General features: G+C 44.3%; 1 protein-coding gene across 6 annotated transcripts in view; it reads right to left on the bottom strand.

The window, feature by feature from the left end:
* The window catches only part of LOC147901718 (transducin family protein / WD-40 repeat family protein), a 72,129-nt gene that overhangs the window by 36,703 nt on the left and 17,000 nt on the right, over window positions 1-18,426 (bottom strand). For all 6 annotated transcript variants that reach the window (XM_087374523.1, XM_087374524.1, XM_087374525.1 and 3 more), the window contains one exon: window positions 8,010-8,093. In XM_087374523.1, coding sequence (XP_087230649.1) covers window positions 8,010-8,093 — 84 coding nt within the window. The remainder of the gene's footprint in view (window positions 1-8,009; window positions 8,094-18,426) is intronic.

Genomic DNA, 18,426 nt, shown 5'->3' with positions numbered 1-18,426 from the left:
CCATCTTATCTTCATCATTGGGCACACTTTTCAAACTAGAGAGTTGTTGAACAAGAGATTGAATTCTTTGAAACCATTGACATATATATTTTTGGATCAAACCATATATCAACAGCACTGGAACCCGACTCTACAAGCACTATGATTGAAATCAGAACTCGCTTTACTTAGCTGCCTTGTGATTGGAAAGGATCCATGTTACGTCAGCCATAATCCCGGTCGACTGGTGCGATTATGGTGAGGCGGAAAACCAAGAGGGCTTGACACTGCAACGGTGGATGTAATTAAGTATGGCTAGGAACAAGCGGGGCCTAGCATTAGAAAGGGATGCCAAGAAGAGGTAAAGACTAAGGTCCCCTAGAAGGACACTTGGCATCTAGAAGTCCACATGGCATGCAGTGGTCTAGGGGGAGGATTCTAGAGGGAGCCAAAAATGAAAGGAGGCTCCAGGGGGAATCCGTGGCTGGGTGGACTAGCAGAGAGAAGCCCTCGAGGTTTGGGACTCGTATCAATGGTATCAGAGCCGTTTTGCGAGATTGTTGAGAACGTTGTGGAGTCCACTGAGATACTTTCGAAATGTTCGACTTTTAAGTTTTTGGAGACCGCGACCCCAATGACCTTGTGGCGTGATCGTAGAGCAACGTGCGCAGCCGGAAGTGCTTAGAGACTATCTACAAGCTGGAACGACTATGCAATGATCTACACGAGATCATAAGCTCTGGCAATGGAGAGCTTGGAGCTGTGAGTGACTACTACGAGCCAAAAGCTTGGAGCTTTTGAGACGACGCCGTGTCAATAGCAAAGAGATTTGCTGCTGTTGTGACTTGCTTTAACAAGCATAGAGCTGTAGCTATTCACGCCCCAAAATGCGTAGGATCTAAAAGAGTGAGTGATTATTATTAAACCGTAGCCCATGCCTGTGATGCGTTGAAGTTCAACATGGTATTTCTGAGAGAGCAGAGACTACAAAGTTGATTGGCGACGCTGATTTTTCAGAGAAATTGGGTGAAGGAGATTCCAGCAGCGAAGCGACCCTCTTAAAATCTGGATTGTCAAGAAGGCCGACAACCGTGTTCACAACATAATGATTTGCAGTTACAAGGCTGTCAATGAGGCGTCAAGAATTGAAATCGATCGATGTTCGTCCATCTGCGCAGACCAGAAAGCTTGGATCCATTTTTGACTAAAGCCACGTCATTCAAAGGATTCTTAACTTGTGAAAAAGCCACCTCATCATTGAATTTGCACCCCTCTCCAAAGTCTCAAGGCCCCTTTTCTTTCCAAAGGTTTTAAGGCCCTTTTATCTCCAAAGTAACAAAGGCCCTCTAAAGCTTTTTGAAAGTCCTAAGGCAAATCATCCTCTTTTTCTCTAAACCTCGCCAAATTCAAAGAAGAACATCGAAGCGAGGAGTTCGAGATTTCAGAGAGAGGAGTTCGAGATAGAAGAAAGCGCAAAAGCAAAATCGAAAGTAAAGATCGCTTGCGCAGTAAAGGACGCGTCGATTTCAAAGACATATCCAACGCCTCGAACAAATACCAGGGAAGTGGGCATCTCTCTGATATAAAGCGCTTTGCTTTATAATTTCTGAAAAATATATGTCTTTATAATGACCACTCCAGAAAGGGATGGTAAGATTAGGGAGGCCGAGGAAAGGACTAGAAAGGGAAAAGCATTAGTCGGAGAGGAAACACATGAGGAGGTACAAACTGAAAATCAAGAGAATAATGTGGAAATGGAGGATATTGATTACGGTGATTATGAAATTCCGTATACGGAATTCACTAAACTTGAAACTCGAATGCAAAATATAGAAACACAACTAGGGGTTATCAGCGAAACATTAAAAACCCTAGCTAAAGCTATAACTAAGATAACCGATTCTCAATCGGTATCTATTACTGAAAAATCACCAATTCCTCCTAATCAAGTTGAGAGGGCTACCTCTCGACTTAGAGAAACATCGAATATTCTTAAGGACTTAAAACCGCCAATTTTCAATGGGGAAGAAAGGGATCGTAATAAAGATTCGATTAATACGTTCTTGCAAAAGTGGCAAGACTTCCACCGACTCAGGAATACAATTCTTGAAAATCAAGTTGTGGAAGCAAGTCTTTCCCTTGGAAATAAAGCCTATAAATGGTGGATGAGCCTCAGGGAAAGTAATAGAATTCCTAGATATTGAATTGAGTTTGAACAAGCCTTCCTGAAAGAGTTTTCACCGGAAAATGAATTAGAAAGAGCATGGGAGACTTAGGATAATTGCACTATGGGTAAAAACACTCTAGTCCAGTACATAGCGAACTACAGGGAGGTGGTCCTTAAGCTGAAGGGAATTGATGAATTCCAAAAGATAAGGGGTTTCGTGAGAGGTCTCAAAGACACTTATAAGGTTGAGGTGAAAAGAAATTCTCCTAAAACCTTTGAGGAAGCCATTAAGTATGCCCATATATACGATGATACGACGGGGAAATTCAGAGTTGGAACTTCAGAGCAAACAGGTTTTGTTCCAAAGTTCAATAAATTTTTCAATTTGAAAAGGAAGGGGCCTTTAAGAAGGAGGTTCCTTAGGCACCACCTAAGAAACCTCAAACACAAAATTATCCTCTCTTGAAGAAAGAGGATTATGAAAGAGCCAAGCAAGAAAATCTTTGCTTTAAATGTTTGGGCAAAGACCATGCTGCTTGAAACTGTCCTAAAAATAAACCATCGGGAGCTAAAGTCCCATATAGACCTCTACAAAACCAAGTGCATGCAGTGCAAGTGTTGCCACTTAATGGTACTGAAAAGTACACTGAGGTAGAGGTCTATCATGAGGGTAGCACCCACATGTGCTTTCTATCATCTCCAATGTGGCAGCCCACCTCTGGTCCTCATGATTTAATGAGGATGCATGGAAAAATTAAGGAGCAAAGAGTAAGAGTGATGGTCGATGATAGTGCAACAAATAATTTCTTGAACTACTCGTTAGTTAAGAAATTAAAATTGCCTTAGAGTCCCAGTGCCCATAAATATGTAGTCTCTTTAGCGAAGTGCAGTGATAAAAAAGTTTGGGACACCATGATATATGGTATAGAGGTGGATATTCAAGGCTATCAGGATGCCTTGGATTTCCAAATCATGCATCTCGACCGAACAGATGTAGTGCTTGGTCGAGAATGGCTGTATAGTCTTGGGCATAGCTTACAAAGGAGTTATCTTATAACTCCATTATGTTTGAAAAAGAGGGTAGAGTCTTCCAGATTCAAGGAGAACATGATGTGCCAAGAAGAATGCGAGGTATATTTTTGTTCGATGGAATTGAAACGACTACTACACCAAGAAGAATGCGAGGTATATTTTTGTGATCTTACTTTTATTGGTGATTTTATGTCTTCTACATCAGAAAGAAGTAATGTTGTTTTAGATAATGTTAAAAAGTATAAATCTTCTTTCAATGATTTAATGTTTGAATTTAAAGATGCTTTTCCGTTTGATTTACCTTATCGTTTATCTCCTAAGAGAGAAGTAGATCATAAAATAGATTTAATTCCTGGATCTACCCCTGTTTGTAAACCCCCATATAGGCTTAGTCAAACGGAGAAACATGAGGTCAAAAGACAGTTAACGGAATATCTTAGGAAGGGCCAAATCCAACTGCTTCCAGATAATTCACTCTTTGCTAAAGAATCCAAATGTGAATTCTTTGCAAAAGAAGTGAAAAACTTGGGACATATAATATCCCAAGAAGGGGTTCGTATGGACCCTGACAAAGTAAGGGCTATATTGGAATGGCCACATCCTACAAATCTAGAAGAATTACAGATATTCTTAGGTTTGTCAGGATTCTATAGGAGATTCATCCAAGATTACGCTAAAATTGATGTTCCGATGACAGACCAGCTTAAGGGGAAGGGAAGCACCTTCATATGGGATGAACCTCAAAAGATAAGTTTTGAAAAATTAAAGGTAGCTATAGCGGCACTCATGTCTTAAAAGTAGTGGATCCCAATGAACCATTCGTGGTTGAGACAGATGCCAGTCATTTTGCTGTTGGGACGGTACTTATACAAAAACGTCGACCAGTGGCTTTTGAGAGCAAAAAGTTAGATCGTGCCCAACCGAATTACTCGGCATATGAGAAGGAACTATATGCTATAGCCTATGCTTTGAAAAAGTGGAGGCACTATTTATATGGTGCAAAATTTGAGATCATTTCAGGAGAGCATTAAGTAAGGTAGAAAAGCTAGATGGGTTGAGTTAATGCAAGAGTTTGATATACAATTGACAGATAGGAAAGAAAAGTTCAATGTGGTAGCTAACTCTCTTAGCTGAATGCCAATTGTTAATGAATTGAGTTTTACTCAATTTCAAAATGATTTCCTAGAATCCTTAAAGGGGAAATGTGAGTTTGATTCTCACTTCTCTGAAATATGGAAAGCAATTAAAAATAGGGATCCAACAAATCGAGAGGCTTTCACTAAGGAGTCGCATGGAAATGGCAATACACCACAGGTTGGTGATAAAGGACTCAAGTGGAAAAAATATACTAAAGAAGATGGCTACCTGCTCTACAAGGGTAGACTATGTGTCTCGAAAGATAATGACATTAGGCGCCAAATCCTTTTTGAATGCCATGATAGTCCTAGTGCTGGACACCCAGGAATTCAGAAGACATATGTGCTTCTGAAAAGACAATTCTTTTGGCCTGGAATAGGTAAGGACGTCCAAGATTATGTATTGAAGTGCCAAAAATGCCAGGTCAACAAGGTTGAATGCCTTAAGGTAGGAGGTCTCCTACACCCATTGGAGATTCCATCTGACAAATGGGAAAGCATCTCCAAGGATTTCATTGTGGGGTTACCTAGGACACACAGGAGGCACAACTCTGTGTGGGTAGTTGTGGATCGGTTGACCAAGATGGCTCATTTTATTCCTGCCAGTGAAGATGTTAAAACTCCCGAATTAGCTAGGCTATTTGTGGAGCATATCTATAGACTATATGGGCTACCAGCCAATATTGTTAGTGATCGGGATAGCAAATTTAACAGCCATTTTTAGAGCGCTGTGTTTAAGAGGTTGGAAACTTCATTGAATATGAGCACCGCGGATCATCCACAAAGTGATGGTCAAACTGAAAGGGTCAATCAGATCATTGAGGACATGCTTCGAGCATATGTAAGTAAACGGCAAACTAATTGGAAACAGTATCTGCCCATATTAGAATTTGCATATAACAATGCCAAACATTCAGCTACAGGTTTTAGTCCATTCATGATGATGTATGGATTTCAACCAAGAGCCCCAATGACAGTGGGACTCGAAAAAGAGAAGGTTCAAGTGGCCAAAGACTTTCTTGAGGATATGAATCAAACGCTTAAGTTAGCTAAAGATAGTATAAGAAGAGCTCAAGATAGAGCACAAAGTTATGCAAACCCCCACCGTAGAAAGTTGGAGTTTGAAGTAAATGAGAAAGTCTACCTTAAGGTACCTGAATCTTCAGAATCTCTAAAGACAGGTAAATGTCCGAAGTTGTCTCCTAGGTATTGTGGACCATTCACAATACTTAAAAGGATTAGAGAACTTGCTTATAAAATAGCCTTACCTGAGGGATGTAGTGTACATCCAGTTTTTAATGTTAGTAGGCTAAAAACAAAATTAGGAGATGATGATAATCTCATTGGAAATGAAGTCCTAGTTGAACTCATTGAACCCGCATCTTTACCACATGAACCAGAAAGAATTTTAAATACACAAGAAAAAAGAACGCGACATACCATGTGGAAAGAATGTCTGGTTAAGTGGAAAGATAGAACTGAAGAGAGTTCAACATGGGAAAGGGTAAGTAGTCTCCAGAGGAGGTTTCCCAAATTTGTTTTCGAGGACGTAAACCATTCCTAAGGGGAAGGGAATGTTACGTCAGCCATAATCCCGGAGTCGACTGGTGCGATTATGTTGAGGCGGGAAACCAAGAGGGCTTGACACTGCAACGGTGGATGTAATTAAGTATGGCTAGGAACAAGCGGGACTTAGCATTAGAAAGGGATGCCAAGAAGAGGTAAAGACTAAGGTCCCCTAGAAAGACACTTGGCATCTAGAAGTCCACATGGCATGCAGTGGGCTAGGAGGGAGGATTCTAGAGGGAGCCAAAAAAGAAAGGAGGCTCCAGGGGAAATCCGTGGCTGGGTGGACTAGCAGAGAGAAGCCCTCGAGGTTTGGGGACTCGTATCAATCCAGAGTCTCACAACTCTCGTGCTTTCTTGGCGTTGGCCATGATGTACGCAAGAGTGGAAATAGATCAAGGCTGGACTTGTTTTGAGGCTTGACGGGCCTCTCTCCCCTCCGATAAGACTGCAGAATCAACAACTTAATCTATCCGTGCAGATTAGTCGCTCTTCCACAAAGTTCTCATGTTCTTGAATTGTCACCACCAAGGGAAGTGGTGAACCTTCGCTCTGATACCACTGAAACCAAACCAAAAATCCTAAAACGAATTTGTATTCAGCTTTGAAACCCTAAAACGAACTGGTGATCAGTCTTGAAACCCTAAAACGAATTGGTGATCAGCCTTGAAACCCAAAAAACAAATCACTCCTGGTAAAAACGCATCCTGGATCTTCGATTCGCAGCAGACAATCACCAAGATAGATTTCGAATTTCATAGAGAAAAGGAAAAAACAGCATCTAATAGCTTCATCTGACGAGGAGAAGCAGCAAATTTCTTCTGGGAATCAAAACGAGCTGAGAGAGGGAGAGAGAGAACAAAGAACACACACATTAGGGCCCAGAAATAAGGTCTGGACCCCCCCGAAGGTCTTTATTGCAATAGAATAAACTTTGTACACCTGGCTAATAAAAGAGCATTACACTGAGTACAACTCTTGAATGATCCGGGAGCCCTGAGGTACTTCTTTTATAGACTTGGGCTAGCAAAAAGCCAGACCTGCTTTTCATAGCTACTCTTTATAAAATCGACTTTCTTGTTTTTCGCCCATCGTGGGGCACTTTTTAAGCTTTTTCTAGAACCCCGTGGGGTCTTCTTTAATGGCACCATCTCCCTGGTGCTTTATGGCCTTGTGGGACCTGCTTTTTGGCACTTGCTCCATCATTTGCGAGCTCTTTTGCACTTTTTCAAGTCCTACAAAACACCAACACTTTAACCCATTAAAGGTTAGCGGAATGCATGCATATACCTAGTTCTTGGACTAATCCTTGTCCCTTGTGGCGATAAAACGTATTCTAGTTTAAAAAGTCAACTTTCTTTGACTGTAGTCAATCTGATAAAGGCTCCTCTTTATTTCTTGTGAGAAATACCAATTGGTGACAAATTCTCTTGTCAATTCAAGTGAAAAGGTATTGCAAGTTGCCACTTAACTCACAGTGGTGCCTTTTCAAGTCCACTACGTACTCATTGTAGACCTCTCCATCAAAACATAGCAGGGAAGAGACCCTAGAGACATCAGGTCTAGATGGGCCGACAATAGTAGCGCCTCGCTCTTGTTGGAGCAACCGGTGGAGGTAGAAGCTACTTAGAGAGAAGGCGAAATGAGTGGACTAGGAGGGGGCTGATGGTGACCAGGTGAGAGAGGAAGGGGAGGCAGCCTCTGGGCAGCACAAGCTACATGGAGAGAGGCCAAACGAGGGGGGAGGGTGGGCAAGTTGGTGGTGTTATGCTCCCACCACAAGCTTAGGAGCGTAGACAAAGAAAGCAATCTTAGGATTAACCTCCTTGTCTCATTGGTTCACCTGAACTATTCCAGTGGTCACTTACTAGTAAGTGTCGACCAAGCACAAAGGCTGGTATAGGGAAACAATTGAATAATTTTTTAACTTGTGTTATCCCATAGATTCTATTGGTTTCTAGCATACAATCATAACATCATGTCATATCATATCACCTCATCTCTCTCTCTCTCTCTCTCTCTCTCTCTCTCTCTCTCACACACACACACAAACACATACACATATGGAGCCATAAACAAACATCCTTAGAATTTATTCGAAAGCAAAAAAAAAAAAGCCTTGAACATACAGTGATATTTGCAAGTGACTCTATACCACTGGTTTCATTTCCAATGTTCACAAGATGGACAATGGGTGAGATAGTTGCATAAATCTGTTACAAACATGAAAAATATTAGTAGATTCGACAATAGTATATCTTCATAGGACTAGAAAATATCCAATCTTACAAATTACATTTTTTATTAAACAAGCAAAAAATCAAAGGAAAGAAGGGAGTTTGTAAGCGACTTTAATCAAAATTATGAGTAAATGAGAATTTTTAAATTAAAAAAATTAGTAAGCAAAGCTACGCTTCTGTTCTTATTAGTACCAAGTTGCAAAAGATTCCCGAATCTCTTGGGTGAACCTAAGAATCGAAATTGCAACCCAAACAACAAAAACTTGGATAGCGAAAATGAAGAAACAAGTAAAAATAAGGAAATAAAATTCAAGAAGAAGAAGAAGAAGAAGAAGATATTATCGTCCTCTGAAGACCAAAAAATCGGCCTATGGGACCTAAGCAATACAAAATCCTTGTGCACAAAGACTCCTCCCTTGGAGGGGAGGGTATTAAGAGAAACTACCTTTATGTCTTAGGTGAGTTCCTGTGCTTGAAAAGCTTATAGACAAACGTTCCTAAAGCTGGGGGTGACCCGCTATGTAGCATATCAGCCAGTCTGTTATGTCCCTCGAGAAGAAAGCTAAATGCTTTCCGGATGTGAGTATAGTAAGGGCATATCATTACCGAGAGAGAGAGAGAGAGAGAGAGAGAGAGAGAGAGAAAGAAAGAAAGAAAGTTTATTAAAGTCTTCGGGAGACCGTGAAGGTCTATGAGACTAAAGATAACTGATACAATGAGCATAACGGTGGTGGTCTCAAAATGGGCCAACCAACCGTTTCTACAAAAAAGAGGTTATGAAGGACTGTGTGTCTAGTCCTGATACAAAAAATATGTGTCTACCTCCAGATGATACAAAGAAGAAGAAGGGGGGGGCACCAAAAATGGGGCAGAGGGGGGAGATACAGTATACATGTGCAGGTGGTGATCGTCAGAGACCAATCATAGAGAGAGAGAGAGAGAGAGAGAGAGAGAGAGAGAGAGATGATCTGTTATGATTGTATGAAAGTCCCTTTAGGGTCTATGGGACGGGTGACCACTATTGCTGAGTTCTATGCTACGAGAACTCAAACTCGAAAACTAGTACTTAAAGCTAGTACTCAAAATACAGAACATAGTTGCACGCCGAAACAAAAACGGCAGAAACGTCGAAAACTGAGTTTCCGAGCTGAGCCGAAATGGCAAAACGAGAAACGGCAATATGGTACAATTTATGTGTAAAAATAAATTTATAAGTAGAAGGGGGAGGGAGAGTATAAGGAGAAGGAGGAGGAGGAGGACTCAAGGAGGAGGATGGAGAGGAGGAGGAAGAGTATGACAAGGAGGGGGGGAGAGTATGGGGACTCGGGAGGATGAGGGAGAGTATGGGGAGAAAGAGGAGAGAGAGCAAGAGAATGAGGAGAGGAGCAAGAGGATGGAGCGGCTAGGGTAGGAGAGTGGAGAAGCTAGAGTAGGAGAGAAGAGAGGGTAGGAAAGTGTAGGAGAGTGGAGAAGCGAGAGTAGGAGAGGATAGGAGAGTGGAGAGGCTAGAGTAGGAGGATGGGGAGGGTAGGGGAGTGAAGAGGCTAGAGTAGGAGAGTGGAGAGGGTAGAGGAGAATGGAGAGGCTGGAGGGTGTTTTAGACAAGCCCAAAAAAATTTTATTTTTTAAAAAAATGAAAAATATTATAAATGTAAAAAAACAAGCAACAAAAACGTTGTTTCGGAAACGGTTGGCGTTTCAGTTTCCGTTTCGGCCGCAAGAAACGGTGTTTCGTGCAGCTATGATACATAACCAAGTCACATAGTGGCTAACCTGTGGGCTGCAAAGATATCTCGTATCTGTATCTATCGGGTCGTCTCTCATAGTTAGCGGGGGGCGTGGTCTATTTGATCTCTCTATCTGGTGGACCATATCAAGAGTGCTCAGATGATCCCCTCTGAGTAGAGACTGTGTCCTGGGCTGACTCGAAAGCATAGAAGTCTATGACATGTCGCTGCGCACGGTCAACCTCCAAGGGACACTATTAACTCTTGTTGCCTGATCTACTACAATAAAGTCTCTCTGTGCCGCCGCATCTCCATCAATAAAGGCCAATGCAAACCTAGTCATGAAATGTGGATCCGCCAGGAGAGTGGCCTGAAACTATGTCCCTTTTGGAAGTGACAGTGGTACCGTCCTCGGATCTCATAGTATATTGAGCAAGTACATAGGAAGTGCTCCTCTGTCTCTACCTTTGCCAATGTGCACAATCTGCATATCCTTTGCTCCCTATGCGTTCCTGTGGCTCTCCCTGCCTCGATCCTATATGAAAACCATAAACTCCATCACACATAGCAGGGACTAGCTCCTATGACATCCCCACTGCCGTCATCAGCGCCCAACAGTGGGTGTAGACCATAGTATAAAAATATGCTCTCACACATACGAATCCACACACCCACACAAACTTGAGCATCCATTTATACAAAGTCTTCATACTGAGTTTCTGTCAGCACCCTACAAGTGAAGGGCAAACTCATCCATGACAAAGGCTAGCACTAAAGGAGAAGGCTAATCAAAAAGTAGTCCAAATCTCTTCATTCAACCTACAATTGCTTGTGAAGTTTAACGATTTCATTTTAGTCTCTCCCAAACGAGCAGCTAAATCTAAATCTAGCTGATAGGGCAACGCACCATTTAAGATAGAAAGAATTATCGCAATACCAGCAGGCCGCAACTTAGACGAAAACTTCACAAGGTGAAATTTGCATGTCCGCTAATACGGCTGAAGCATATACCTAGATGAATCCAGGAACATTCCCAAACTCACCCTCTAAAAACACAACATAGTGCAGTTTCAATCTCACGATAGTCACTCACAAGATTGAAAACCATAAACTCCATCACGCATAGCAGGGACTAGCTACTAGCTACTATGCATAGACTGCACAAACACTCTTGAGGTCTCTGGAAGAAATGACAGTCAACTTGGGTGCTACATAGCCCTCTAAAAATATATCCTTACCTTTATGGAAGAATCTCATAAACATGTGATTGAAATCCATGGTAATCTCACCAAGGGTTGTCAGCCATTCACTGCCTAGAACAATGTCTATGGGACCCATATCCAAAGCAAATAAGTCTCCTTGGACAGCATAATCCAAGACAGCTGTATTTGGGTGTCCTGATAACATGTAGTATGCTCCCAGTTTGCTGTCCATGTGTCCAATGCTCACATCCTTCTCCTTCACGTTGTACTTAGGTTCCTAGAGCTCAGCCAATCTCATAGCCTCCCTTAGAGTGCTTCCTGGCCTCCCTTAGAGTGATCCCTCATAGCCTCCCTTAGAGTGCTTCCTCACATCATTTGAATAGAAGGCCTTCCTGGCTGATGACATGAATCCAGTAGGATCCCCTCAAGGTTTAGCAAGATAGACGTCATCATGATCTAAATCATCTTCTCTAATCTCTTCCATGGGCTTCTTCCCTTCTTGAACTTGACTTTTTCTGAGCTGATCAAGTCTCCTCGTCATATTAGCAAAAGAATTCTGCATTCTCATCCCATTTGATCTCCAAGGTAATTTCTTTGAGTGCCTGCAATATAGGATTCAATGGTCCAATACCATCCTGATCCAAACCTTGGGAAACAGGCATATGTGAAGGACCCTCCATAGTGCTAACTTCATTAGGACTCCCTCCTTCAATCTGTTGATCCCATGCCAAGAATAGTCACACCCCCAGATCTATTAGCATCAGCAGCAATGTCCATTTCAGGAATGGGATCTAAACCGCCAACTGGTTGCTTTCTTAATTGATTGGAAGAATTCTACGAGGCACTATTCAACTACTATCTGCCCAATATGGAAGCTTATAAGCACTGTTTGAACAGTAATAACTCTGCCCAGTCACGAAATAGGATCAGTGTTTTAGTTGGATCTGCCTGTGCAGTTATTTCTGACTGCATACACTGTCCACATGGCAAAAGCCAATTGCACAGATGCCAGATTTTCAATTTCAGACTTCTGAACAGAGAAAATTCAATGATTGCTGCAATTTAGGGATAGGAAGGATAGAATAGGGCAGAATGACAGTAGAACAGAAAAGCCCCAATTTTCAGTGTCTGCAGCACAAGAAAACCCTAAATTTTGCCAGCAAGGCATCAAATTCGAGGTAGATGAAGGGGCAAATGCACTCTAATTCAATCCAAACTTGGTGCAGGCCTTGCAGCAGCTGAGGCACTTCAGTATATGCAGGAAAAACAGAATTTGGCGCCGTAATCTGCCAAATCGCTGCATGTTTCCACTTCTGCCTGAGCCACATAAACCTGGTCCAATCTGGCTTAGTTTTAGAAATTTCGCTGGGATATCTTAGGGCTTTTGATCAGGTAGACATTGCAATCTAGGGACTTTGATCAGGTGGACATTGCAAGTCTGAGAAAATTGAAATTTTGGCCCTCTAGCAGCCTGACACGTGGCAGAACAGAATCTAGGGCACCTCTCGCAATGAATTTTTGCACAGAGGTAGCTCTTGGGCTCAAGATAAGATGCTTCGATTTTCAAAACAAAATAATATGATTTCCCCACAAAAATCCCTGGAAAGCAGCTCTGATACTATATACCTTTGTAAGACTAGAATAAGTCCAATCATACAAATTTAGAATTTTTGTTGTTCTAAAGATCAAAAATCTACAAAAAAAATAAAAGAGAAAATGAAAGAGAAGAAAAAAGAGGTAAACAAAAACTTTTATGAAAAACAAAAGGAAGACATACTTAGCAAGCAAAGCAACACTTATGTCGTCATCAGTGCCCAAGCATAAGCAGCTATACTGGATTTCTAAAGACCCGCGGAGCTCTGATACTAATGTAACTAAGGTAGTCTACAGCCTAGTCAAATCTGCCCTAATCACTAGTTACAGCTGGCAGAAATCATAGTAGCAACAAGGAGTAGAATGATAGGACAGCAACTAATCATGTACATAGAGTACCTGGAATCCATGTGAGAGACCTTGGCTTGTGGGGGCTGCACAGGCAACAAGCTAGGGTGATATCCTAGTTCAGCTTGGAGCAAACAAGACTCAGCTATCCATGAGAGTTTATTATCTTGCATTCAAGAATGAAATGTGTGATAGATGAGTACAAAGGACAGAAGGGCCCCCTTATATAGGTATAGGCTAGGGCAAAAATACATCTATGCTTATGGGATAGCCATCCTAGGATGCCACGTGGCAACTTTAGGCTTCCCCTACTGAAAGTACTATTTATTTACAAGCCATTTAAAGGCTGCCTATGTTGGAAACTACCAAGTAAATTTCACCTTTGTTACACACCTCGTCCTTTGATACTCTCAAGAAATGGTCATGGTAGAACTAGATCTTGGCACGAAACTTCTGGCCCTCCTCAAGTCCGTGATGTGTAGAGCTAGAGTAGATCTAATCATATGATACAGTTGATCTCTCTGGAAGGATGGGACATCCAAGCTGTACTAGAAGTGAGGGAGGCAGTCATTCTGGATACCCTGACTAGCCAACCATCTAGATATGCGTGCATACCAAGCCTTGCAAACCCCGTTCTCGCCGCTAGTCGTCTAGATGACTCTAGTGCCACCCTCGGTAGTCTCCAACTAGGCAAGGCCCAAACCCTGTGAAGATATGTCACTGTCTGGAAGATGGCATCAATCTGCACTGGGGTCATAGCGAACTCCGCCAGTACGATCTGATGAGGAACCGAGGTTTACTCCGAGTCATCTTGGATCACAAAATCACCTGTGGCCTCTCGACTCTCCACCACTTAGTCGCCGATAGGTCCCCCCCCCCCGAGAGTGCTACATACATGGTTTGTCAACCTCACCAGTGTCTCAAATAGCCATCCCTTTGTTAGAGGATCCTACAAGTGTGCTTGAAAGCACTGTCGCTCTAACCAAGCAAGAGCCCCTACTCTCGTGTGGGCCATGCATTGGCTATATGAGTCATCGTGAAAATTGGCCCTGTGAAGATTGCCCCTAGATACGTGTATGGCCTGAGCACCTAGCTGCTCCCGCTGCCCCCCTCCCGCCATCTCCTCCTTCCCGCAGCCCCCCCGCCTCCTTTACCATCGCTCCCCCTTCCCGCCTCCTCCCTCGACCTCCTCCTCTACCTCTCCGCCCCCCCTCCCCATCTCCCCTCGCCTACCCTCCACGCCTCTCCCACATCGTCTCCCCGCGCTGCCCCCCCGCCTCCCCTCTCTGCTTCCTCCGCTCCCCCTCCTCCTCCCCTCCCGCTATTCCTCCCGCCTCCCCCACTGCCCCTTCTCGCCTCCTTCCGCCACCCCTACCACCTCCCCCCTCCGCCTCCTGCCACCCCTACCACCTCCCCCTCCGCCTTCTCCGCCTCCTCCTCTCCTCCCTCCCCCTGCCGGCTTCCTTCTCCTGCCTCCTCTTCGCCTCTTGCCCAAGCTGCTGGCTATGGCGACGTGACACGGCATTTTGCCTCTCCTCCTCAGTGGCTCTTCTCTGGTATACCAGCTTTGTTTCTACCTAGAAACTCCTCTTTTCTTTTCTTTGAAGAGTGAGATACAAGCCCTCCAAGTTCTGGTCTCTGTTTTGGACAGTTTTGACAATGTTGTGAGTTTGATGCTACATTAGATGCTACTTAGCATTTCTGATGTTTTAAAGTGTTGAATAGCATCAGTACAACTGTGGCTACAGCTTTACTTTAAGTTGCTATACCTGGATTTGCTTGGAATACTTTCATTTAGCCACCTCGCCTTCTCTCCCTCCTCGCCTTCTTGTCCCCCCCCTCCTTCTCCGCCTTCCACCCTCATTGCCTTCCTCCTTCCTCTTCCGTCCTTACCCCCCCTCATCCCGCCTCGTCTCCGCCTCCCCCTCTCACGCTTTTCCCCTCTCTCTTCTTCCTCCCTGCAAGGGAGCATCTGCGCTTGTTAAGGTGAAAGAAAACCTTGGTGGTGACCCTTGGTCTGGCCAGAGGGGCTCTATTGCAGCACCTCAAATCCCACGGCCGTTAAGGTTCTTCTTTCCCCAGCTAACAAGCAACAACTACAGCAGGCAGTTCAGTCCCTCCAAGACAAGGCGCTTGTGGGCAGAATTGTGGGCCTCACGCCTACACGGAGACAGGTGCGAGAGTGGATCCAGGCGAGCTTGGCATTAGAAGGAGACTACATCCACGAGGTCACAATCTATGGACGAGGCGTTTTCCTCATCCAGCCAAGCTCCCCCGACACTGCCTCGACACTTGTGGAGCAAAGCCCCATCCTCCTTGGCCCACATCTTGTTTACCTCTTTCCTTGGTATCACGGGTTCACAGTGGAGGACATGGATACGACGCACAATGTTCCACGTTTCCCAGTTACACTCCGCTTCCCATGGCTCCCCAAGGAGTATCGAGCCATCCTCCCTTCCATTGGTTGGGCATTTGGCACAATGTTGGAGTCCCCGCTAAAGTCAACCACCTCAATTCTAGCAGATGATGGAGTCCCCAGGATTAGACTGGTGGTTGAGAGCCCAGAGTCCCAGTTGGGGTTTGTCAATGTCCTGCCTCTCCATAGGCACACTTGTGATCCTATGTGTGTGCTAGAGGGGCAATTAGGTGTGTTAGGTGGAGCTAGATGCTTCTAGAGGATAGGGGAGAGATTCTAGGAGCTTGGTGGCCTTTGGTATGAGGTCATCTATGATGTCAATATGGATGTAGAGGTAGCCTACATATGGCCCTCATTTCTCTTCATTCTATGAGACAGCTCTTCATTTGTGTCCATCTTCTTGTCTCCATTCTGCTCAGCTTGCTCGTTTCCAACATGGTATGAGAGTAGTACCAGCCTCCTTGAGCCTGATCCCGCCACCTCATCATCTCCTGTGTTGCAGCTTGTGCTTGTCATCATCCTTGGGATAACAAGACGATGATGCTGCGTCCTCAACCTCTGGCGTCTCACCCCACCCTTCCTTGCTTCTTTGTTAATCAAATATCATCACTGCTGTTTCCCACTTACTTCTCAAATCCCATGCCGTTATCTCTGTCTTTGCTACATATTGCTGCCATTTTTGCGCCGACTCCTTCCATTGCTTGGCTCTCTCCTCCAACTCCTCGTTCCTTATCCTGGCTTTCTGCAATTCATCATCCTTAGTCTTTATCCTTATGTTCACCCCTCTTTCTATGATCGCCAGCATCGCTTTGATGTGGGTACGTCTGTTCTCCTCGAGACGCTGCCTAGTTGTCTCACTCTCGATTTTGATCAGCTGTTCCATCTCATCCTTCTGCTTTGACAGATTGGATTGCAATGCTTGGATCAACTCCGGAAATATCACAGCCGATTCAGTATTGCTCCTTCCACTTGTTGGAGTCATTGGTTGATTTGTTCTACCATTGTCGAAAGGAAAAAAAAGGGCCTGCTGCACCGTAACCACACCTTGTGATTCTTTGGCCCTCTTCAGCAACCTTGGGAGCTCGTGATCCGTTCCGCCCTCGACAGCGGGTTGCTGGAAGAAGTCCATTCCTTATCAATATTTGTAGCCCCGGCCTGGGTCCCTGAAGCCACGCTAAACTACAAGCATATGCTTCGGTGGTTCAAGCTGTTTTTTCATTAGTGATTTCGGCCTAAAGGTTGGCGTCAATGAGCTGGTAGCAAATCAAGTAGTTGATTTCCGGCCCGGGTACTTCAGGTGGCCCGCACTGCTATTGGTTACGCCGGGAAAACCCAACCTTGCAGGAACCTAGAGCTTTTCCCTCGGCAGAAGCCAGAAGCAGAAGCGCTCACCTAAAGCCAGAAGTAGAAATCGGATTATTGTTATCTGTGCTAGTCACAATTTTCCGGATTACAATCAGAGTCTTCTAAGAAGAATAGGGGGTAAGAAAAAGGAGAGCGATCGATTTGTATTTTCCCGGATTTTCAGCAGAAGCAACTCACTGTCTTGTCTCATTCTCGGAGGCAGGGATGCTCTCAAATAGCTAACAGTGTTTTCGACTAAAGTTCCATTTCCTGGCACGACGGAGCGATTAAAAAAAAATTGTGGTCAAAGTTTGATAGAGATCTACCCTCTCATGGCACCTTCATTTGACTCCAAGTACAAGAAAAAGATGAAGGTCAGATACCTAAGATATGCTTCTCTACACAACTATGGAGATGACAAGATAATTGTTCTCTCGAAGGATATGATTTTCAGATCCACTTGTTTTACTTCTTTTATCATGGTTACCATCTTATAAGGCACTAGACGCTGCCCATGTGGTAAGATCTGCCTTGACATGGATATTTTGCTTTGCTACAAGAAGAGGCTTCTTGTTAAGCCCACATCATCAGGGGATGATGAGTATGTTTTTTTTTTGAGCTCCACTTGTATCTCCCCTAGTTGTCAAGGTACTCTGCCTGGATAGTCCTCCAAAATGATTGTAACAAACTATGTGTTCTTTGTCCTCACCTCTGGTCACCTATGATGTAGACCATGTGAGATGTGTTGTCCCCCATGGTACCTCTTGCAGACATTTTGTTTGTACATGCAAGGGAGATAACCATTGGGGAAGGTTGTATTCCCCACTATATATATCTTACACCCATGGGAACCCTTGCTAGCTTGAGATCCTAGCCATTGATAGATCCATGACCACCACGAGATGGCATGTGACACCTTGTGCTAGCTGTATCCTTGACATAGCTTGAGGCAGTCCCTTGAGGGGGGGTTTGTTGGGGTTTGTCAATGTCCTGCCTCTCCATAGGCACACTTGTGATCCTATGTGTGTGCTAGAGGGGCAGTTAGGTGTGTTAGGTGGAGCTAGATGCTTCTAGAGGATAGGGGAGAGATTCTAGGAGCTTGGTGGCCTTTGGTATGAGGTCATCTATGATGTCAATATGGATGTAGAGGTAGCCTACATATGGCCCTCATTTCTCTTCATTCTATGAGACAGTTCTTCATTTGTGTCCATCTTCTTGTCTCCATTCTGCTCAGCTTGCTCGTTTCCAACAGTCCCTCCCAGAGTTGATCCTTCTCGAGACCCTTGAAGGGGGCACACTTCGCCAGAGGGTGGAGATTTCTAGGTTACCAGGCCAATGTCTTCAGTCCAGACAGATGGGTCACTTGGCCAGAGATTGCCCCCGTGGCCTCCCTCGTGCGCCTCCCCCCCCCTCCGCAGAGTAGACAGAGTCAGCAAGCCCGGGCCCAGCACCCTCTCAAGCAAGAGCAGCAGGAGTCTCAGACCCCTTGGGTTACTCCCTCAGAAGGGGACTGGACCCAGGTTAAAAAGAAAAAGAAACCAAGCAAGCAAGCCCGCAAGCGCCGCAGGCAAAGGGCCAATCACAGAGAGAGAGACAGGTTTGACCGAGAGGCCCCGAAGGAGGAACAACAAGAGCCACCTCCTCCAACACAAAAGCCACCGCCCATCCAGATTCCA

Source organism: Dipteris shenzhenensis, chromosome 5 (genome assembly GCF_047967505.1).
Source record: "Dipteris shenzhenensis isolate YYH24624 ecotype China chromosome 5, Dip_SZ_1.0, whole genome shotgun sequence".
NCBI lineage: Eukaryota > Viridiplantae > Streptophyta > Polypodiopsida > Gleicheniales > Dipteridaceae > Dipteris > Dipteris shenzhenensis.
Note: the sequence above shows the minus strand (reverse complement) of the source record. Positions and strands in the feature narration are given on the sequence as shown.